The following is a 24886-nucleotide window of genomic DNA, read 5'->3' on the forward strand; positions in this document are numbered from 1 at the left end:
TATTTATATTTTTCCATTTTTGTCATTAAAACCTTTTTTCACTTTATGAAAAACTTTTAGAATAAAATCTACACTGCAGATAAACCAGGTAGGATAAACACAACGTGTTCTAACTTGACTGCACCATAGACTGTTTATAAAAAGCTCTGCACATAAAACCATAAAAAGAGACAGTATATTGTTTGAGTGGTTGAGGAGGACTCACTAACCACAAGGATCTGTACAGGTACATACTTTGTTTCAGTTGATGGGAGAGTTGATTGGACAGTTTCTCATCACAGTGTCATCACTGTACAGAACCAGTTAAACAGTCTTGAAACATCCAGTGTTAGGAAGGTGAAATGTATTCACTTTCCTCAGCTTCATTTCCTCAGCTGTAAAACAAATATTGCCGCAGCCGTAAAAGAACAATTACCACGAGCTTCCAGACGCTGCTTGTGTTGTGTGTTTCGACTCACATGTTTACTGTTCTTCCATTATGGTTAACAGGAGGCCCAGAGCAGACACAGCCTGGAGGCCGCGCTGCCTCTGGTCTCTGTTTTGACATGACTCCTGGTGCAGTGTGGTTGTTTTGCAGGTTACTGGGGGGAGGCTGCACCGCTCTGCGCTCACCCGGGGTCTCTGGGGCATGGCACACACATGGAAGCACTTTAGAGCTTCACTACACTGCAATTGGGCCTATTACCATAATTACAGCTTTAAAGCTCCAGCAATTTGTATCAGGCATGCACCAGCGCAACCACCAGGCCTTTGGCCCTGCGGAACAACAGCTCCCCCTCCCTCCCTCCTCCTTTCACTTTCAACACACTCTCCATTGTCTATACATTTCATTCTCTCCTCTTTCCCTTTGCCCTCTCTCCTCCATCATTATCAGGGGAGAGACAGATTAACAGGAGCTCATCGTTCTGCAGAACATTGGGCACATTCTCTCTGGACTCTGCGTTATAATAGAGACACCAGGAGGAGTTAGTTAGTGGAGAAAAAGGTGAAAAGAAGAGTGAGATAACAAAGCCATCAAACCCTGTGGTGCACAGAAGCAAATGGCATCGAAGAGTTCTCCTGAACATTACCACTCAGTTGCTGTTGCAGTGAGAGGAGAGAGGGATCTGTAGTCGGGGCTCGCCTGCTCCCACCTCCCTGAGATTGTGTCTTAAAAGTGATTTTAAATCAAAATGAGGTGGAGCCTGTTAATGAAGAGGCTGACGAGATCTCCCTCGACTTTTATTAAAACAGTTCAGAAAAGTAATTTCTCTGATTAGATTGACGCTCTGCAGCTACACAAACAAACACTGATACAGTGGTTAGGAACAGGGGGGGGGGGGGGAGGGGGGCGACGTCCCACTGGTGTTTGGCCTGCTCCCCTCTGAGTAGTAAGCCGAGGTGCATCCTAACTAAATGACAGCAGCTTGTACACATGCGGGCCAATCATTCCCTGTGGCTGAGGATTTGTTTTAGTGCTGGCAGCCCTCTGTGGCCCCATTAGAGCGGCCCTTTTGTCTGCTGTGCATCATAAACGCATCAAAACACTCAAATAAACCCTTCCACTTGGCCCCTGTAGAACCTTAATCAATAGGATGGTGCAGCGAGACGGCAGGAGAAGCTTTTACACGTCTCATTTTTTAATTTGCAGCTGTAAATTCACCCTCCCGAGAGGAGCGCTCTAACACCAAACTTGATTAAAGGCAGGATCAGGCCGACTTAAATCAGATCATGTAAAGTAAGAGGTTTTTAAATGTGCTGGGAGGAAAGTGTTTGTGTAAAGAGGCCATTTGCCTTTTCAACGTTTCCCCAAAATGAAGAGGCACACACGCTCACCCAGTGAGGCCTCGGCTCTTCCACACGTCGTAGAGCACCGTCGGGATGTTGCCTCTCGCTGTGGTCGACCCAGCCTAGAGAGGGAGAGAGAGGGGGAGAGAGAGCAAACAGAGGTGTGATGATGGATGGATTGTCTCCTTCGCTTCCTGCTTCCCCACACGGACAGCTGTGTCAGCGCAGGTGACACCTCCATCGCGCACCAGCTTGCAAACACACCCAGCCATTTGCCCACCCAAAAAAACACTCTCAACAAGTTCTCCCTGTCTTCCTCCACACCCGTCCGTCTGGCACTTGTATTTACACAATACGGCTTAGCTGGCCGGAGAGTTTTTAATCCATCACTGCGGAGTGGCAGAGCTGCAGGATAAGGCCCAGCCGGGGTCAAGAGAGAGTGGGTGGTGGCAGCAGGGAAGAGACGGGGGGGAAAGCAAGGGGGCAATGGAGGGCAGACCGAAATAAGGATGGATAAGAGTAGGGTAGAAGGAGTATGCGTGTAGGTGCACACGTCCAATCCACGCCACAGCTCACTGAGTGTGTAGGAAAAATGTCCGCTATGCATTGTGACGCCCAGATCTGCAGAAACAAGATGAAGATTCACTCCCTTTTTTCATGTGAGCTGGAGAGAAAAAATACCCCTATTCTGTATGTTTCTGTTGAAGACAGGTGGCTGAGAAATGAGTCTCCCCATTTCTCGTCCAACAAGTTTTCTTTTCCTTTACGGCTGCGGAATGGTGGAAGGAAGGAATGGAGGAGCAGGGTGTCCAAAACACACAGGCAGACACACACACGGCCCCTGTGTACCTTACGCTGACACACAAAAACATATTCATATTTCATTGGCTCACGTTGAGGTCATGAAGTCCTAAAAATCATGATGACAGATTTGAAAAGAGGCTTCTTACCAAACTTTATAGCATCTCTACTGTTTCATACAGTGACATGAAGGGGTTCATCGAGCCACCCTGACTATGTGTAGATGATGGTGAAGATGACAATTATAGCAGCAGAAGAGCAGTGTTGTACAGTAGCAGCGTAGGAGGTGTGCCAGGCTTGATCCTGCTGCTGCAGGCAGGGTGGTGCTGTGGCAGGAGGCCTGCGCTGGAGGGGCTTTACACGTCCAGCTGTGCCCTGGACGCCGGCCCTGGTCAGTCTGGTCCGCGCCAGACTGCAACTACTGTACAACACGGCTCTTTCATTCCGCCCGCTGCAGAGAAGAAAGAACCCTCTCCTCGGCTGCTGTGGGAAGGAAACTAATGTGACAAGCTCCAACACCCACAATTCCTCCGCTCCGTCCAATCTAAACCATCCATACCCATCAACGCCAGCCCTGCTCCCTCTGCCTGTCTCTCCGCCTGGACTTGTCATCCTCTGCTGCTGTGGGACCTAGGTCTAATATGTATGACAAGTTTATCAAATAAATAACATGTGACTTTACAGGTTTTAACCAGCTAAGGTTAAGTAAGGTCATATTTTACTTTAAAGTCTTATGGGGCCACATAACTTATACAACACACATTTAAATTTGTATCTCTTTAGCATATTTGCAATATCGATTCGATCTAGTAGAATGTATTTAGCGTCACTGACTGACTCTTTTTGTTGTATTGGAAGTAGATCTTACTCTCTGTGTCTGGATTATATTAATTGATTAACTCATTCGGACATTCTCCGGAGGTTTTAATAAGGGGTTGTCAGGTGAAACTCCCCAGAGAGTCCGGAGCATCGCACCCAGAAATCGTTGTTCTTACTCTCAGCCCCTGCAGATTATGTCAGGACATTATCCAGAGTTCAAAGCAGGTCTGAAAGCACATAACGTTTCTGTCAATATATTGTTTATGTTTTGTTTTGGTCCTGGATATCAATAAATGTAATCCTATCCTATGCTAAACCATTAGGAGATTGGCAGAAATCACAATCTAATAATCCATACATTGTACTTTTCCAGAAGATAAACCAAACACCTCCATGGTTCCAGCTACTCAACAATTTGCTCCTTTTTTTGCCACTGCTTTTTATTGATCATTAATTGAGAACAAAATCTGCCTATCAATTGTAAGTGTCATTGGGGAGTCGTATAAGGGTAAAAATTGTTTTTTAAAGCAAATATCTAATGATTAGTAATTTCTGTAAAAGTGAAATTATACATGTTGAATGTACAGCAATGTTAACATATTTCTTTTTTAGATAGGACACCTCTGTTCAGACAGGGGGAGTTTAAACTGTTCAGCAGAATTCTCATCTGGCTTTTATTTTGTTTAATACAGATGTTTTATTCCCCCTGAATCAAATGAAGCCTTTATTTTTACTGCGGACCTGTGGAGCCGTTAGTGAATCAAAAAACTTGGCCTTATAAAGTTATAACCGAGCAGCTTTGAGGCAGCACAGGCCGAGTCCTTTGCTGGTGGTAAATTACGGCAGCTGCATTTCAGATCATGTTTACAGGAAGTGTTTGTACCGAGCTCGTCCACCTACAGCCAACGGCTTCTCGCAAGAGATCAAGCCAGACAGTGTTTTGTTAATTCCAGTATCTCATTAGTTAGGATGGAGGGAGGTGAGGAGGAGGAGGAACACTGTGTCTTCTCCAAGGACAGTTGGTGTGTTGGTGTGTTGGTGTGTTGGTGTGTGTGTTTGTGGAGAGAGGCTGGTTGGGGTAACTCTGAACTCACTACCCTTTACACACAAACACACACACACAGGACATAGTGAGGGAAGCCAGACTTACAGTTAGAGTGAGCCAGAAGTAAGAGAGGAGGTGGATATGTGGAGGAAGAGGAGGGACACCACACAGCACACATAGGGTGTGCGTGTGTGGGGGGGGGGGGGGGGGTGGAAGCGACGACTTTACACAGCGTAGATGAGTTAACAGGAGAGAGACTCAGTGGCCCTCTGCTTCACCTCTCAGTGACAAGCAGCCTTGAGATGGAAATTCCTCTGGAGCAGCAGCAAGTCCTGACTCTAACATTAACCATGAATACAAACACTTCTTCCCAACACTGTCCATGTTCCAGATCAGGTGATAAATGTGTGTGTATGTGTGTGTGTGTGTGTGTGTGTCACTACTGTCCCAGTGCTACATCGGCCTGCTCCGTGCTGTGTGCTCTGCTCTCTGCCTGCGAGGCATCACCTGACAGCAGTGTTTAAAAGTCACTGCCAGTGGCGTGTGTGTGTGTGTGTGTGTGTGTGTGTGTGTGTGTGTGTATACCTTCGCAAGCATGATCCTGGTCTTCGCCACGTCAAGTGGAGTGGTAACAAATGCTGCTATCGCTCCTGCAAAAGACACATACACACGCTTAACAAAGTACAAACATGAAAAGACCCTCTCCGTGCTCTCTTTGAATACTAAAAATAAAGTCATAAAAGAGTTCAATTACCTAACCACAGTTACAGTAATGTTCTAATTCTGCAGTAAACAGCAGAACTCTTGGCTCTCGTCTCCACTGAGTTCATAAAAAGGGTATTTCCAAACCAGAACCATCCCCATTATTAGACCAAAAAAACCAGACAGACACACTTCTATTCCCACCGCCACCCCTCTCCTACACCGCCTTATCCAAACCACACACACTCCCTCCTATTACAAGCACACGCACACAAACACACACCTGCTGAAGCTTATTTCGAAATGTTCCGATGCAAATGAGCACACAAACACACGCCCACTCCCTCAGAAGAGTTACATTGGAGCAGTTACACCCCAACTTCCCTCCAGCGCTCCAAGTTGGAAGCTAGACTGCCGTTGCGCTCCAGAGGTGTCCCCACTGGGCCGCAGTGTGTCAGAGTAAGAAACTGTGTGTGTGTGTCACTCTGCCACAAACATAGCAACTGTTCCAGGGTAAACATATCCATATGGGCCACCAAGGAGCAATGTGACGCAGGCGAGTTGAGGACACAGGAAAACATTAGGATCAGTGTGGTGTAACACACTGTTATGTTTTACTAGTTAATGCTGCTTGATTTTAAGAGCGGGTTTAAATTATTATTTTTTTTTTTTCCCTCCTACTTAGGTTGAAGAAACTCAAACTTCAGCCGAAATAGAGAAGACACAGGCTTCGCAGAGCGGCCTGGTCTGTAATATTCTTGGAGAGCAATAAAAAGGAGGCATTATCCCGATAAATCTTACACGTGGGGGCGCTGAATCGGAGGATCTAAATTTGGCTGGAAATGCCATGTGATGTGATGAAGGTTAGACGAGACGGTGATGTAATCCCCCCGCCTCGGGCAGTCTTCTCCGGCTGGTTCAAACAGGGTCAAGTCCGTCGTAAGTCAGCGCGGCGCACTAGTGGAGATGTTTGCGGTGATTAAACGCGCCTGTGTGAGCATTTCCAGTGTCAGGCAGATTATGGACGAGCCAAAGAGAGAGTGTGAAGTGCAAAGTAAAACGGGATGTGGCTGAAACTTGAGGATCCCTCTTGGAAAGCAGAGGGATGTGAACTTGACTCCTAACCCTGAACCCACACCCCCATTCTCCCCCATAACCAAGCCAAGACCCCTGTCCCCATGTTATACCTCCCTTCTCCTGCTTTTGGCCTCTGGCTGTCTTACCTTCTCGTATTTGTCAACTTCTTAATCATTTGTCTTTATATCACAATATCAATTCTGTCATTATAGTGGATATAAAAGCCGTCAGATTGCTTAACTCTAAATACACATATACTACACATATATACCCATAAAGATAACAAGTTAGGACAATGTCATAAAGATTTGAATCTCAGAGTCTTGCAAATGGTCAAAGCTCTGTCTGGAAACTTATTTTTTCTTTTACATTTTCTTTCTCTGCACGCCTACTCAAGCACATCTCCTGTCTCCTCTTCTCTTCTTCTATTCCTCTGCGGTCTCTTCATCCCAGGGTGGATTAAGTCCTGGTGGGGAGGCACAGAGCCTCATCTCAGCTCCTCGGCATGCTGTCTCCATCAGCTCCATTTCTCAATCTCTCCACGCACCCAGAGCACCGAGCCTCCATCTTCCTGTCCTGCCCTGTCTGGTGCGCCACAGTGTTGCAGGAGTTATGGACTGAAAGCTACAACCGTCTAATAACAACTCCACGGGCTGATTCCAGTGCGGGAAAGTTCTTCTGCTGAAATATGCGGTTTGATCGTGGTTCTACTTTCTCATTGCTAAAGTGAAGACCGTGTGAAAAGATAGGTGATGTGACAGATTTGTTATGCGAACACTGGAGGTGCACGGTCCTGAATATATATCAATCTCTACCCCCTATACTGACACTGTATAAGACAAATATCCATCACATAGTTTTGCAAATGCACCACAGACAGAAACGGACAGAAACATCTTAGGCATATTTGCCTAAGATGTTATAAGAGTTATAAAAGCTTCGGGTAAAGCAGATTAAAAGGGGACCAAAATGAAATGTCACGTGACCTTGAATAATATTGGAGATTTCTCACAATAACAAAATAGTAATTTAAAAATCCAAAAGTTCTGATATGTTTTTGGAGATGTTGGTCGTCAGATGGAACTCTTTAAATAAGAGAAAAAAAATCCTTAAACACATTCCTCTATTCATTGTTATGTTAGTCTGCTCCCTTTCCCCTCTCTCCCTCTTTTTTTTTGTGCCTTCCTCTCATCCTCTCTCTTAAACCACTTCAAGCCCCAGTACTCAGGAGGTCGCACAGCTGCAGGGTCCGTACCCGTTCCCCATCCCTCCTCGTTCCCCTGATGCTCTTCCGGACTGAGACAGACGAATACAAATCATGGTATAGTGTGATAATCAGTGATGCAGTCACAGTATTGAGGATTGTCATTTTGAGTCTAAGAGTCTCTTTTCTTCTGCAGACCGGCTGCATCCACCCATTCATCCATCCATCCATCCATCCGTCCATCTATCCATCTATTGCCTGCCCCCCTTTACCCCCCACTCCCTCTTTCTCCAAAAGCACCATATAATCCCCTGCACCTGCAAAAGCTCCGCACACTGCAGCCTGCCAAGGGTAGAGTGTGTGACCTTGCCTTCGCGACCACAGAGTCTGGGAGAAAGAGAGAGAAATGTCGAGAGAGAGAGAGAGCGAGAGAGAGCGAGAGAGCGAGAGAGAGAGAGAGAGAGAGAGAGAGGAGGATGATGAAATAGCAAGAAAAAAGGAGAGAAAGTGTGAGGGAGACAAAGAGAGGGAGAGAGGAGGTTGTAGTTAGTGGAGATAACAGACACAGTGAAAACACATTGTGAACCTTGGTCTGGTCTGGGGTCCAGACCCACGGCTGGGAAAATGCTTGTTCTGCTATTTTCCTGTTGCCTTTTCTCCCCAATGATGTCATGATACTTGTTTCCCAAGAACTGTGACTGGACAAGAGGGAGGCAGGAGACCACGCTGCACCGCTCCCACTCCGTCATCCTAATGCTTCACACATGTGGTCTGAATGGCATCAAGTCCAACCATTTTTACAAATATTGATTGGTGTCGTGAAATAAATAAATCAAGTGATCTTGGTGATTTTTTCTATTGTTCCAATACCATCATAAGCTCTGTGTCAAGGTCAAAAGCCACAATGAACTGATCCTATTGACTCCTATTGTGTGTGTGTGTGTGTGTGTGTGTGTGTGTGTGTGTGTGTGTGTGTGTGTGTGTGTGTGTGTGTGTGTGTGTGTGTGTGTGTGTGTGTGTGTGTGTGTGTGTGTGTGTGTGTGTGTGTGTGTGTGTGCGCGCGCCAAAGGCTGATAAATGTTATTGCTGTGAGCCACAGAGCTCCACTGTTGTTCCAAAACAGAAAGAGCAGCTTCTGATGGGATCCCACCAACAGGGATGCTCGTCAACATGATTCTCATTACAACATAAACACATAAGCACTCAGACAGACAGAGTTCCCACAACAGTAGGTGTGTCCAGTACGACATTTACCATGAGGGGACAGACAGGCGGGCGGGTGGGAACGCAAGCGCGCGCACACACGCACGCACACACACACGATTGCAATTTACACAATACTCAATAAAGATTATTCTAAAACTCACAGACACGCACACATTACTTTCATATCCCTTCATTAAAATGAATGGACAGTAAGAAACCATGTATTAATTTGCAGGTGAAATTAGCGCCCAACAAATGTACCAATTTCATATTTTTTTATGTCTTTAATAGATAAATAAATCCCACACATTTGGGAAATGTTGTTTTAGCTGAAATGAATGCTATGGGCAAATCACAACAAACAGAGTTAATTTGGGAAAGTAACAGACCAAATAACTTTTTGCATCATGTTGCACATTTTGACATGCATAATATGAATGACTGACATTTGACAATTCAGTTTATGTGCAATTTGTCCAAACTATTCATCACATCGGTTTCAAAATGAACTTCTTCATGTATGGACTGCAGAGCTTTAGAGGCTTTACAGGTCTTTTACCTGAAAACTAAACTAACCGCACAGCATTTAGTCGATTATTGAAAAATGAAACTGTAATATTAAATGTGAGTCAAACAGAAGTCATTATCTGTGTTTGAACAACCTCAGGTCACAGGACTGCTTTCCCCATATTCAAGTGGCCACTGAGTGAAACCACCTGATGTTTTTGTTTTAAGAATGAACTCAGGATGGGGAGGCGGCCTGTCTCTTTTTCTCCCACCACTAGTTTCAGCGAGGCAAAGAGGAGACAGACTACGCAAGGTTAGTCTTTGTATAAATGCGCAGCTGGGCTGCCTCGGGCACTGCAAGGTATGATTACTTCTCAGGGAGAGCAATAGAGAAACAGCATGGAGCGATTACTAATATTTTCTTTGTTCATCCCCGGCTGCCCGCCCCCTGCACATTTAATCTGCAGCATCTTATCTCATTCTCCTACTACCTCACACACGAGAAAGACTATGTGTGCGTGCATGTGCATGCAAATGCAAACAAGTAAACACATAGAAGAAAGTAGGAAGAGTGAGTAGGAGCTCAGGAGGCGTCATGTGTATTCCATTAGAGGGCAGATTAAAAAAGGAGATTTTGTTTTTCACATCAAAGATCTCTCACTGGGGGATTCCTCTCCGTCTCTCTGCCTCTCTGAGTCGCTCCCTCCCTCTTCCCCTCCATTTCATGAATAAATAATAAGGGCTAAACCTGGGAAAACAAACTCTTTGACCTGTGAACCCTCGTGTCAGGGTCGCACTTTGCACCTGGACGACTTCCCACAGGAAGAGGCGGTGGGTCTGCGTGCTTGTGTCCCTGTGATACATATGTGGCTGGTTTCATTTGCGTTCCCATCATGCCTGCGAAGCTCAATTCCGTGGATATTTTGTGGCTCTTTCTTGGTGTTCAATCATAATCCAACAGTGTTACACCCTCCTGTTTTGCTCATGTTGTTTTGGAGTTCAGAACAGATGGAGTAAACTGCACAGTTAAAAACCACAATACTGTGAAATTAATGTGCGAGAAAAACAGTAAGAATGACTCAGATGGATGTTGGTGGCTGGTGTGAAACAGCCTTAAATCTATGTAGTGACTAATATGTCAAATTCTTTCATATCCTGTGACTTGCTCAATTAATTGACCAAATTCTCTGACTTTTCCAAGCATGGAACCATGATCCTGGAGACTCAGTGACCAGATGAAGTTAATGCAGAGGATTTGTCTGCTGTCTCCTCTTCCAACTGGCCTGCAGCAAGTTGGGTGAGTTGGTTTTTCTCCCCTTTTCTCGTCTTTCTGTTTCTCTCACTGACAGCTGTGTTGGCTCGGTGAGAAATAGAAAGAAAGAGGTCATAACGCAGCACATTACTATCCCGCAGAGCAGCTGGGAGATCATGCCACACACACACTCACTTCCCCAAATTCCTTCACTCTGGCATTTTTTTAACTAAATCACACAATTATATGAAAGCCTCTGAACATCGAGGTGGTCACTCTGAAGGAATGGCAGTAAAAAAAAACCTGTTCGCTTGAAAGAGAAGGAGAGGAAAGGAGAGAATCAAGAGGAGAGGAAGAGAGGAGAGCCAGATGAAGAAGAGAATATCGATGGGAGAGGAGAAAGTCCAGATTCCAACAGTTCAGCTCTCCGCCAACGGACGTGTCCAGATGGCCTGGAGAGAGAGGGTCTTTTGACTGAGGGACAAAGAGACACTTGTGAAGGACAAAATCTAACTTTCGCAAATGTAAAAACACACACACACACACACAGCTGTGTCGTGTATTGTTCACGTCTTAGCTTGGCCGTTAGCTCCGACCACTGATGAAATGCTTGACTGTCCGACTCTCCTGGCCTTGAGACATGATGTCACTCCAACAAAACGTCTTTTCAGAAAGAGATGGCGTTTTAAGTGTTCAGGGCCACAATGAAGCGGCAAAGGGGGCAAGGAGAGCGGAGAGACATGTGAGAATAAAAGACATTAAGGAAGAGGTCACGCGAGAGATGAGGGGGAGACAAAAAAGAGGAGTGGATATGCTGAAAACTCATGATAAACTGGAGGCCGGTTTGATGGGAGTCGTAACAACCTAATAAAACGGGGCGTTAAGTCCCATTCGCGCCTGCCATGATGATACAGGGGAATGCAGTGGGTGAGGCGGCTGTGAATGTGTCACAGCATAAGCACACTATTTTAACTTTACTACGCATTTACCACTAAGAATAATTACTGTTAATGGCGGTGCCGCGGAGAAATGGAGAGCGCAGCGATGGCGAAGGAATAAATACATGGATAATAAAGACGGAGAAAGAATACAGTTTATGGATAGATCTGATACATACCTTTAAATATTCCCAAAGTGGAAACTGCACCAGTGAGAATGGGATCTGAAAAAAACAGAAGATGTAAAGTTTGAATTGTCAGGTTCATGTAGTTTCGGGTTTCATCTTTACCCTCCCTTTCTTTACGTTTCCTTGCACTCATCAATGAATGGATGGAGAGAATAGAAAGATGCGATGGTTGTGGTGTGAGTGTCACCACTGAAAACCTTCAAATTGCCTTTGAATCATGCGCATGCACGCACGCACGCAAAGACACACAATCGCGCACACACTTCCTATCATCTTACATTGCGGGGCCGGACGGAAGAAGCGAGGGAAAGGAAACCAAAAGCAAAGAGAGAAATAAATCAAGTGACAGCGAGTTGTGTCATCAGTCTTTGATCACCGCAACAACAGGATCATTCATCCATCTGAGTCGCTGCCGCCAACATGTTCCATCACACTGTGCTAAACACATGGGCACAAACTGCACTCATCCAACTGTGAGTCAGCAGCAGCACAAAGAAAATACACAAACTGTGTTTATGCCACTTAATGAGCTTATTAAGCACTTAGTCCCAATGAAGTGACCTCATATAAACACTCAATCTGTAGTAGATTAAGTCAAAGGGTATCTGTTGCATCTGCTCCCACACAGTTACACATTAAACTGTTTTAGGATCTTTATTAACAGTTTTATCACCAGCTATTTAAAAACAAAAGGAAAGATATGAGTGTTCAAAACAAGTCCATTTAATTGAGTGGAACAAATCAAATTACAAATCAAAGCATGTCGTTTTATTGCTAAAGAGGAGGGATTAATAAAAAGCACCCAATGTAATAATAAAGTTGCCTTTTTCTGGGAAACATGTAGAGCATCAGGCAAGGTGTAATCTGGAACCTCACAGTAGTCCACAGTAGAGGGAGCTACTCTTCCCCGAAAACGCTGGTTCTGAAGTTCTGAAACACCGTGTCACTAGTCCGGCCAATACTTTTGGGTAATCGGGATGTCATACGACATGCATAACATACACCATGGCTAGTCTGACATGTCTGGGTTACACATACGACAGGAAGCAAATATCAATCGCCTTGCACTGATTGGTAGTGAACGGGAGGCGAAGGTTTGCCATTGAAATATTTTCTTATGTGTGACCGGGCCCTAAAGGGAGAGTTGAGGCTGACATGTCCTACACATGCTGGAAGCAATTGACCCACTCTTGCCTTAATGAGACAGGAGCTAAAACCAAGTGTTTGAGACAGAGGATGAAAAGAGAAACTCCTAGGTGCCCTCTTATACTGTCCGGTTACTAAAAGTGAACCCACACATTTCAGCCAATGACAATACAGAGTTTACAGTGACCACAGTATAAAATGTATACAATTTAATGTATGTTTTTGGAAATAAATAAAATATGTTGTTTTGTAACGCTGACTTTCACATGGAGCGGACAAAACGATCCATCAGGTCCATCCATACAGACACAAGCAAATTCTCTCAATCCTCAGAGATTATCTTTATTATCTGACAGACTCGAGATCTGTTATCCAGGCCCACAAAATGGGGTGTTACCTGATGAAGAGTGAGTACACATCTGTTTTCCAACTGTGGCAAGATGAGAGTGAATGTTCAAAAAAAAAAAAGTGCAAAAGTGCACCTGTCTTTTATTACGGCCATGATGTGTTCTGCTCTCCCCAGACCAGGGACAGACAGAGGCACAGACACAAAGAGAAAGAAAGAGAGAGAGGGAGGGAGAATGAAAGAAAGAAAGCGAGAGAGAGAAAGATAGCAAGAACGATAGGGACAGAAAAGGAGAAGGTTGCTGTGGTAGTCTGTAATGCTGTTACAGTTACAAAAGTAACTGTGGATTTTCGTGGCTCTGTAGAAAGACAGAGAAAGACAGATGTGTTCTGGAGAGGATCTGGAAGGACTAACCCACCGGTGATTTATGACTTGGTTTGATAAAACTGCAATATTTGTGTGTGTGAGATTGAACGTCTGACAACCAGATGTGGTCTGATTAAAATTGATAAGCCATTTATTGAGAGGGTTGAGGATGCGCACACGCACGTTGCACACACAAACGTGACGTGAATAAACCTGACCAGATGTGGCATATGGCAGGATACTGGATTGATCCGAGTTATGAAATGAAATGTGGAGGATATCTGAGCAGAACGCTGCAGTGTGTGTTTTTTATCTAGTTCTAAAACACTTTCTGCTCCTTTCACATTAACAAGCGACAACTCACCAACTCAACACACAACCTGATGCTGGTGATGGGAGGGGACGAGAGTTAATAATGAGAATGAATCTCTCAGGGAAAGAGAAGGGACGATGGGTAGAGAGAGAGGATCCATCTTTCCCTCCTTCACGTTCCAGTTTCAAGTTCACACTGTGACAATCCCAATCACAAGTAACCTTAGGTGTATTTATTTTGTACTGAGCTGAGAAATGCCTGCGATGTGTTCCTCTCAGTGGAATGAAGCTTTGACCACAACCGCAAGCCCTGTGTCACTGCTCTGACTTGCAATGAAAACAGAAGCAAGATTTCTAAAAACAGCCGAGGGGAACGAGCAGGTTTTGATTTTTCTTCTCGCCTTCCTTTTGTTTTCGAGGTGAGGAAACCATGGAGACAAACACATGTGACATGTTTGCACCTGCTAGAGACAAAATAAAATAAAAATATTACCATTCGAGGATGAGATGATAAGAAAGGGTTGTATGCAAACGATACATTACACAGGTGCTTTTATTTTGAAGTTCAATCTTAAAATCGTAATCATTTGTGTGTTTAAACCTTCATGAACTTAGAAGAGGAGAAATAAAATATGATAAAGAAAACCCCACACGTATAATCAGCCATTTCAAAAACATTATAGTTGAGACATTAGACAACCAGATCTCTAACATCAGAGATATTAAAATGCAGCTCTTCAGGAATTTAATATGATAGTTATTGGGCAATGTGTTTTTCACAAAGAGTTGTTTTTCGTAAGATTTTCACCACAAAATCCCCACGTTCCTGTTGCAAACAAATAAATTTAAAACTCACTGTCTGGCACAACTGAGATGTATAATGAAAAATACATGACGATTATCACATTACCTAATTTAAAGGTTATATATTATGTGTGACTTACAGGGAAAGCAGCGACATTGCATCTACTTTAACTCACATTATTTCATCATTGACTCAAAATATGTTGAAACTGGGGATAAACCTGGTTTTCATAAACTGTTCGTTGTTTTATTTCAAGTCAAAGTCCACTTTGAAACAGACCAACAGTCCTTTGCTTCATTCCTCGTTTATCACTTATTTTCATGGGTTTTGAAATGCAATAAATCCTTTGACAAGTTTTAGGGATGTTTTTTAATCAATTATTGATTAAATGATTCCGGATGTTTGTGGTTTGACTGAAGCTCCAGTATAGAGGATATTGTGGTCATCTGGGAATTGGACACGTAACAAAAGCTCTTTTCATCCAACTTGTGCTGACAGTAAAGGGGAATTCAACAATTTCTTCACGATTCAAGATTTTATGGATCTGTGAATCACATATAGATTATTAATTTTACAATTGAAAAATAATTTTGCATTGCAATGGGACAAAGAGTTCTATTTTTATAAAACATAGGACTGTATACTTTATAGTATCACACATTGTAAATTTTGCTTCTTAAGCAACTGTAAATATCCTACACAGTGATCATTTTGACATTTATAAAACTGATTTAATATGAAATTGGCATTGGCGTCTACATTAAGGAGTTACATTTACTCTGTGGAGCTAAGGGGTCTGTTGTATGGCTTTAGGACACCTGCTTATAACTGGTTGCAGGTGATGAACCTAAATTCAAGAAAGGAAACTTCCTCTAACTGCTTGGCCAGTGGGCAAATTGCATGGTTTGGATATTCTAGAGTTACAGAGAGGTCTGCTACAAGAGTTAAGGGCATATTTTTAGACTTCTGCTATACGTCATGGTAGAACGGCACACAGCCACACAGGCAGCCAGGTTCCCGCTACACCAGCCTGGCATGAAGGAAACGAGGCAGCATAAAATCCACAATGCTCTGTGGTGCGAACTGCCGACCGCGCCTCATCCCCCTGACTCGTATAATGCCTCAGCTACCAGGGCCAATTCACAGCCAGGAAGTCAAGCCAATTTCAATGTGTGCGGGTGCATACCTATATCTTTGTGAAGACCATTTTGAGCATAGATCTTATGCAGTGAGGACATTTTGGCCGGTCCTCCCTTTTGGAGGGTTAAAACTTGCTCTCAGGGTTAGCATTAGGACAAGGTTAGGCATTTAGTTGTGATGGTTGAGGTTAGGGCTAAAATTTGAAGGGAGTTTAGGGTGAGGTTAGTCAATAGTTAGTTAAGGTTAGGGATAATGTTTGGTTTAGCTGTCCACAAGGAATGGGAGTCAATTCAAACTCCTGTGTGCATGCCAGTAAGTATGCACGTGCCTGTATCTGTGCATCTTCCATATAATCCACATTACATCATAAGAATGTTCACTGGTAGACAAATAAAAAAAAATTGTTTTAACCTTGTTTCGGTGTTGAATATCACACAAAACGTGTGGCTGTTATTTCGAGGATCCGTTAACAGGAGAAATCACAGATCCGAAGGCAGAGCAGCACTGATTTTTATGTCCTTTTAAAATGACTGAGGTTTTCCTCATCCTGCCAAAACTTTTACAGCTCGCTCAGCTCCAGCTTATGCCAATCAGTACACACTACCATGGCCATATGAGCAGCAAAAGAATTGTAACGACAACCAGTGAGATGAACAGTGCACACACAGTGTATTTAACATGCTGTTGAGGGCTGCGAACACGACCATACAACAGATGCTTAAGTAATCATTTCTACATTTATGGAAGAGGGAGTGTAGCAAGGTTAAGTGGTTATTCAGTTGGTTAATTACTTTGGCCTTGACTGAAAGCTTCCAAAAGCTCTACATATCAGGACCTCTTTAACAATTGGTGACATCAATCAGGAATAACCACCAGCTTCATTAATTATTCATGGTATTCATTAACTGCATCCTCAGTTTTTTCCTGACACTTTCATGCAACTATGACTGCATTATAATTGTTTTATTTTAGAAAAACATAATATGACCAATTAGACTATTGGCCCGGTGCTCCAGCTCAGCTGAAATGATTAAATCAGACTCGCACAAATCTTTTGACCCTCTGTTTCAGTATGAACTCCAAGACCATTTCTGGAAAATACAGTCTGGTCTTCTTCTGGATTTTGTCTTTCGCATATGAAGAAAGCAGCAGGAGATTGTAGGAGGCAGGACATGACGTCTAAATTATGCAGCTGAAATCAAGTTTTTTTCCCGATAGCACATGGACACTGACGCCAGCCCTTATCATCAAAAGCTCGAGAATCTTGCCGCCGTAATCTACCTGTATAACTCCTCTTTTAAATAACATTCTCACATACAGCCCCTCAAGAAGTTCAGTGAATGTCTGAATGCAAAAGTTATCTAGCTTCTCTCCCCTCATGACCATGTCTTGATGCACACCGAAATAAACAGAACAGATCCTAACAACAAGTCACCTCTAAGATTACACCTAAAGGCACAGTCTTATTGGCATTAGCATTAAACACATGTTCCAGGAGCTCTACAGCATCTGCTCGGCTCACAAACATCTGTGACACCCAGCCGGCCTCTGGGGACAGGACCCCCTGCTGGGAAACTCATGACCAGCTCTCACACGGACCGGCTAAACTGCAGGTGTGTTTCTTACATTTTTGGTAAATATTGGTGTGCTTCCATCGAGGTGTGTGTGTGTGTGTATTATTAAGATTAAGATTAAGATTAACATGCATTTATTAGTCCCAAACACATGCACAGACATGCAAAGGCACACTCATGCAGGTAGGGAAATTTAATCTCTGCTTTTGACCCATCTGGTGCAGGACACACAGAGCAGTGAGCAGCCTTGTACAGCCTTGTGCCTTGCTCAGGGGCACTAGACAGGGTAGGGAGACTCTTGGACTTGGATGTGTGTGTGTTTGAAGAGCAGCATTAAATGTCTGCTGGTTGACACGTAAATTATCAAATGTGACAGTCCCACTTGCTTCGACTGACAGGTACAATATATTAAGAATATGGAGATTGCGTCTGCTGTGTAATTCTGCTGACAGTACTCAAGGTTGTGTGTGCATGTGTGTGTGTGTGTGTGTGTGTACATGCATCTCTGCCAACTGTATTAGCGCTAACTTTATTAGTATTCAGAGAGGCTCCGAGCTGTCACAGGTCCTTAGGCGCTCAGCGGAGGGCAGGAAAAACACATGTCAAAATATATTCACATTGAGCCTGATTGCAGGCAAGCCAGTTGGCTGCAATTTGACAAATGACTTTTAATAGGTCAGACTGCAGCCTTTGCATACTGATGAGCTCTTAGAGGGAGAGTAAGGGAGATGGATATTAAGACAGGGAGACAAGCAGACAAATGTATGGATAGCAAGGGAACTGATGAGAAACATTACTCATCTTTTCCAAGAGGTGCCTGTTCAGAGCTTCTCTAATTTAAAACATCTATCAACTGCTACGGTGAAATGACTCCACAAAACCAGATCTCACATTTCTTTCCTACAAATTGTGATAATGTTTCTCAGTATGTCAAATATTTAGCATAATACCGTTTCATTAGGATTACATGTTGTTATTTTCTACCTTTAACGTAACAGCAACACAGTAGTGTTTGTTAACTACAACTGGACAACATCTGGTCCACTGGACTCTAAACTGCTGATGAACAGCACCTTTGCTACAACATTACACACTTTACAAGGAATAACAAACAAGACTCTGGTTTCCATCTTACACCCAGCACAAAGCTCAAAGTTGCTTTGCTAGTTTCAGACTAGGATTTTAAGGGACAAGGCCATGATATAAATATCAAAGATCTCATCATTCAAAAAATAATAGAGAGGTATAGGCTGAGGCAATAGCTTATTACACCACCAGACTTATTTTAATCAGCTATACCCTAAAGGTGTGACGCTTTCGGTGCAAGAAGACCGATATACAAACCCTAACCCCTTTCAAATGATCACAAAGAAATTTAATTGAGGCTTGATATTTTACAGGGTAACCATAAACCTTACTATAAATTAGAATGGAATTTTGAAGTAGGAGAAAAAAATCCTGGGTCCGCCCCATGATGCATATCTGCACTGACATCTAATATGTTATTTCCTGATATACACAACATTGTTTCACCAAGTTCCGTGGTAACCCGTCAAGTAGTTTTTGAGAAATCCTGCCAACTAACAAACCACTAATCAAATACAACCAAATGTATAGTGTAATAAATGCACATCTTTTCTGCATTGTTTGTTCTGTGAAGTTTCCATTGAGCAAATTTCAGACTAACGCAGGTGTCACCGCTCATCCCGTGCCCACGTTGTTTAAATAACAAATGCCCATGGGTGTGTTTGTCGGTGTAATCAGACGCATTGTTCACACATTGTCCTCATGAGGGTTGCACAATAGGCCAAACAAAACAGATCCGAGGTCAGTGGTGCAGCAGTTCATAGTTACTTTAAGGACAGTGATATATGGATGCATAATGCCCACACACACACACAGGATGACAGCCTGAACCAATGATGGATATCAATTGGACCAATTGTGGGGATACACACAGTTATTTAAACAGACTGGTTTTCTTTTGTAAAAAATCACTCTTTCATACCTGGGTAATTATAACAACACTCTGCCAAGGTGGAAGTCTGTCTGATCTTTAAAAGGAAAGGGAAAGTTACGCCCAAAACAAACATGTGATTAATTGGTAGACTATGTACAACTTTCCTGAAACATGCATCCGACTCTTGAATAAGGTGCAAGTGGATATGGGCACTATGTGCTGCTGACTATGCTCTTATGTTGTCAAAGTAGGGTCCAAAGGCTTTACTGCTGGGATCCACTGACACCGACATCTCTACAGCCATGCATACGTTGATCTGAACACAGCCTACTTTTAACTTGGGCAACCTAATTAAAACTAATTAAATGATCTCAAAGCTTGACTTCAATCTCTGGCATTTCTTTACAAACATGTCACTTTTCACAATGGCTGTTTCAGATCTTATCAGTTTGCGTACCCTGCAGTGAAGCTGATAATTCTTATCCTGGTTTAAACAGGACTTCAATTAGTTGTTTCCTCCACATGCGGAGGCTCCCATGTTACAGAAACCTAATCACAACTCACATATATGCAATATGTTTAACACATTACTAGAACTGTGAAAAATAACGCGTTAACGCGTTATGATTAAATTACAAGATTAATTCGTTTTTTGTTTTTTTTAACGCATGCACAGAAGGACCTTCCAATATACCCACAACTCCGCCCACTCTGCACTAGTCGCCGCTCTAATGCAGTCAGACGGCAGCTGCCATTCAAACAACCAAACAACATGGATAATTCTGATGAACCAGAGAACCTTCTGGACGGGAAGATCGTGTTCCAAAAAAACTAAGATCGAACATTCAATAAAACCAAGGTGATATGTACACTCTGTGGGAAGACATTATCGTTTCACAGTAGTAATACCCGCCTAAAGTACCACCATACAATGGCTAAGAAGCCCGAATTTTGTTTAGGATGAAGATTATGATAATGTTCCATATGGAATAGCAAAGAGAACTGCTAAAGAACTGCTGAGTTGCAGCACCATTGTTTTGTTTATTTATGAATATAAAAAGAAAACATGTTAAATGTATATATCCGTCTTTTGTCATACATGTTTTGTTTCAACAAAAATATACAGAGAAAATCAGTAATGTGATTAATCATGATTAATCCATAGAAACCTGTGATTAATTTGATTGAAAATTGTAATCATTTCACAGCCCTAAACATTACATGTTTAAACAAGTCTGATGACTGTTAAATGACAGTAGCAGTAATGTACAGCCTCTCGCATTTGTACTGCTTCATTATGAAATCCCACACACAAATTACAGTATTGTGAAAACACAGACTCACACTTTAACTAAAGACAGTCAAGAAACTGTGGTGCAATCTTGAACCCAAAAACTTTCTTGCTCTGCTGCGTTCTTGCCACCAGATGTGGATCAAATGAGCAAAACAGCAAATGATTCATGAGCCAGAGCAGTCTGCTGGATCCTCTGTTAGCACCCGATACCGAGGGACCATTCCAAATCCATTTGGCAAAACCTTTGAAACTGTGGATGTGGAATTTACCAAATGTACCATGTCGAATGGGACAATATGTACTCTTTCAATTTGAATTCTTCCAGAATAAATGGCTTCTTCAAAATGTTTAAGTTGTCATGTTCTATAATGTGACTAACTAAAGACTTTTGGTTGAGATTACAACACTGTATTTACAGTTTTCTAGTTTTTTTTATCCACATCCTTTTCAAACTGCATCACAATCAGAACCCAACATTTTTCTAGCACGGACACTAAATATAAATAAGACAACTACGACTTGGACATCTGAATACTCCAACTCAGTTTTCTGATAGCCAGATAAAAAAAATGATTTTATTCATATTTTTCATGGAAGCAAGAGGAATGACTGGAAAGTAGCAGTGCCCTGGACGATGAGGAGGATGAAAAGAGTAGAGAATGAAAAGCAGAGAGGAGAGGAGAGGAGAGGAGAGGAGGGGAGGAAGAGGGGAGGAAGAGGGGAGCGAGAGGAGGAAAAGGAGATAGGAGAGCAAGAGGGAGAAGAACGTTTTTTTTAAGAGAAAGCAGATGCAAGTGAGAAGGTGAACTGATCAACAGCAGCCTTTGCGAGGAATCGCTATGGCCAACATGAAGGCCAACACACACACACATGCACGCAACTATCGGACACACCCAGATTCCTCATGCTACGTGACACAGAAGAATGGCGAGGAACTCTCTGTGGTGACACACTGATAACAAACAGACAGAGATCAGATTTTAATAAGTTGAAAGTTGATAAAGTCATTAATCATGTCAGAGAGACAGGTGCTATTGGACACGTGTATATGTTCCTCTGCCAAGTGTTTAACCTCAGTGTTAAGAGAATCCACGAGCAGGAGGAAACCAGACCTGTTTGTCAGCTGAGGGACCATGCAGACGAATATACTGTATTAACCCAACACACGCACAGGCATCCCAAAAAAACTGCACAGCAAGTGAGTCAACACAAGCAAATACACAGATACACACACACACACAGAGGCACATTGCTGGTTAGTGCTACTCTAATGAAGGATGACAGATGTGCGATAAGGATGCATGTTGAAATACCCCGAGCTCTGAGTGAATGCCGTGGGGGATGCACTCATTTCCCCAAAATAACAACAGCTGGTCACAAATATAAATTCAGACCAGGGGATGAAATAACACACATTTTAGGATGTTTTTTATTTTGATATGGTCTGGATATGGCAAACATATGCTAAACTAGAAGGGCACACTGAGAGCACATACCTCCACCAAGGGTAATGCCCTATCTCACCATGCAACAACAGTGCCTCCCATTAATTATCTAGACTGTGGCACCCTGCCATATTATAATTTGTTCTGCCAGTTTCATAAATGACTCAAAGTACTTTTTACTCTTTGCCAAGTACTTGTTCGCTTGATTCTGCTATCGTCCATGAAGTTCTCACCATCCAAGCAGACTTCACATCTTCAGCTGTGCACGTTCCCCAAAGTGGCACGCAATGCAGTTTCTCTATGTAATGCAAGAACTTCTGTTTCACTCTTTATCTGTGGATCTCTTACTAAGGATCTGTTTTGTGTGTGACGTTCGTGCACCACTGCTACCTCCAGTTAAAATAAATAAGGAAATGTAAAAGGAAACTTCTCACTGGTGTTTACTGAAATATATTTTGTTTTGTTAGTTATTAATGATATAAAACATGTTAACAATCACAAATGATACACATTTAGAGCATTTCTAATGTTGATATCAGTTGTACAACTTCTTCTGAGAAACTGGAACTGTTACATCTCTTTAACTTAAAGTCGTCTGTTAAAGATATTGGCATTATATAAGGTTGTATTAGCCGTTTGAATTATACAACATGGTCCCTGTTTCAACGTCATTTGGACTGTTTATTACTTTTCCTCATTATGGGCAGCTCTACCCATGTTATGTTGATAAACACCAGACCCAATTCGTGCATGTGCATGTGGACTCATGTCACACCTTGTTACTGCAGTGACGTCGCACGTGACACCTGACAGTGATGCTGCAAAACCCCTGGATAAACATGGGAGCACAGGAGGAATTTGTATAATACAGTCCAGTGTGTGGCAGCTCTAAGTACACCTCAGGGACAGAGGGGTTCAGGGCCTTTTAAATAAATAAACAAACACATAAATAAAGTCAATCAATAGAAGGAGCCTGATCCGGCACTCCGGGCCTGTGTTTGGCCTCTCACTTCATAAGAGAGGCCTGGGGGAGAACGAGAGGGAGGATGGAGGGGAGGGAGGGGAAACTGAGAGTACCGGGGGTAGGGGTTGAGAGAGAGAGAGAGAGAGCGAGAGAGCGAGAGAGGGTTGGATTACTTCTCTCTTGGTGGTTGTATAGAGATGGTTAGTTGAAGCTAAGGCCTGCTCTCGCTATTACAAAAAACAGATCCCCATATTCTCATATCTCAGTTCACACACACACCTTAACACTCCTCTGAGGCAGACTTCACACAAATCAAATGCTCATCCAAACCTAAACCCATATCACATACAAAGCATAACTCCCCCGTGTGCTCAGCCCAGTTCCTCAAAAACGAAATTTGTCACAGATTAGGGAGTGTGTTGGAGGCCGAACGGTTGTGTGCATCCTCCAGCATGTGCACATGTCCCTTTAAGGCGCATACTGCGTAACTATGAGGAGTGTTCAGCCTTAAGCGACCAGCAATCACTCAACCCAACCTTTCCAACTCACTGGCGCTGTAGAAACGAGAATGAGTGTGACTGCACTTGCTGAAGAATTCCACCTGACAGTTTTGAATGCCAAGGGCGGCACAGTGTGCGTGAGTATGTGAGTGTGTGTGTGTGTTTATGCCCGTGTGTGTGTTTAAACAAGCCAAGAGGTTTCAGCAACGGCACTTCTCGCAAGAGCCAATCAAATTGTCACTGGCCCTGGTTCCCATAAGCTGCAGAGGCCGGCTAATGTCGGCACAGGGCAGTAATATTCCTGACAAATTGAGACTTGTTCTGAGCTGGGGGGGGGGATAGAGGAAGCAAAGGAAAAGGAGGGGGGTGGACTAACAGCATGATGGCAAATATTCAAGAGAGCTATTCCAAGGCCATGAGAGATATGCTTCCCAGATATTCTGAATAATATTTATGTTGCGCTTGAAATTTGTTCTTCCTCCCACCTGTGTGAAGCTTGTTGCTTCAAAACATGATACGGCAGTAACAGGCGGGCGTGCGGAGGGAAAACACACAAGCTCTGTCATGAACAGACACCTGATGCTTCTGTTTCTCCCCAGCCTTTGAGTGTGGGCCGCTGCTAGTGAACAAGGAATATTCACGTGAAGATCAAGAAATGAGGGGGAAAGGCAAATCAAACCCCATCTAAAAGCCATTCGTCTACATGCTAACAGTGGCTAATTGCATGAGAAAATAAATCCAACCATTCCTCCCCCCAGATGTTAAAAACAAGGCAGTTTGTATCCGTCATAGCCACTGGCGGATGACATCAATGGCAGAGTGCATATTAGCCAGTGAATGGTGGAGTGGTGTGACACAGAATGCCCTGAGGGTCAACCAATTAGCTGCTGACAGGAAGTGAGATGTATGGCTGCCTGAGGATGTGGCTGAGGCTGCCATTCAGACGTGAGAGAGAGGACTGAGAGAAAACGTGTAAATGCTGAACTGTGGACGAGACGACGGCTTCGATACCTCACAGTTTGCCCGACAACACAGCTGAATGTGGACCATAGAGGCTACAGAGCAGCACGCTTCTTAGCTTCTTATAAATGCAGCCAACTCTCGATATAATCTCTACTTGACTTGGCCTTTTACAATTGTGTTTACAAATACTTCCCTATAGTAAGATTCTCGACAAAGCAATAAGCTGAATGGTGCCAACAACGCTAAACATGAGGATGGAGTGAGTTTCAGTGTTGGTGATTTATTGTATGGATACAAGTGCACAGACACTGAACGGAACATAGACAGGGAGGAAGCATTATGAAGCCTTTGCCTACTGTAAATCAACAACAGTGCTCTACATGAAAGGTAAATGTTGACATAGCCAGCCGCAAAAAAAGAAGCTGGAATAACCAACACCAAACCAGCACTAACCAACCAAACAAGGACACTACGGTGGACCAAACTCAACCATTGGCTGTATATTCCCATCAGATTCTAAACGTATGTTGCTGCTCACCTTGTCAGTATAGGTTAGTTGCTAATG

General features: G+C 43.2%; 1 protein-coding gene across 2 annotated transcripts in view; it reads right to left on the reverse strand.

Moving 5' to 3' along the window:
* The window catches only part of slc25a26 (solute carrier family 25 member 26), a 50937-nt gene that overhangs the window by 6304 nt on the left and 19747 nt on the right, over positions 1-24886 (reverse strand). The window contains exons 6-10 of one of the 2 annotated variants that reach the window (XR_009922040.1): positions 11498-11542; positions 7733-7802; positions 5018-5082; positions 1816-1889; positions 459-621 (exon numbers count right to left, since the gene is read on the reverse strand). Coding sequence is in view for 1 of the 2 variants with exons in the window: in XM_062397158.1 (XP_062253142.1) it covers positions 1816-1889; positions 5018-5082; positions 7733-7802; positions 11498-11542 (254 nt within the window). In the remaining variant the exon portion in view is untranslated. The remainder of the gene's footprint in view (positions 1-458; positions 622-1815; positions 1890-5017; positions 5083-7732; positions 7803-11497; positions 11543-24886) is intronic. The other variant, XM_062397158.1, reaches the window with a different exon arrangement.

This window comes from Platichthys flesus, chromosome 2 (genome assembly GCF_949316205.1).
Source record: "Platichthys flesus chromosome 2, fPlaFle2.1, whole genome shotgun sequence".
Lineage (NCBI taxonomy): Eukaryota > Metazoa > Chordata > Actinopteri > Pleuronectiformes > Pleuronectidae > Platichthys > Platichthys flesus.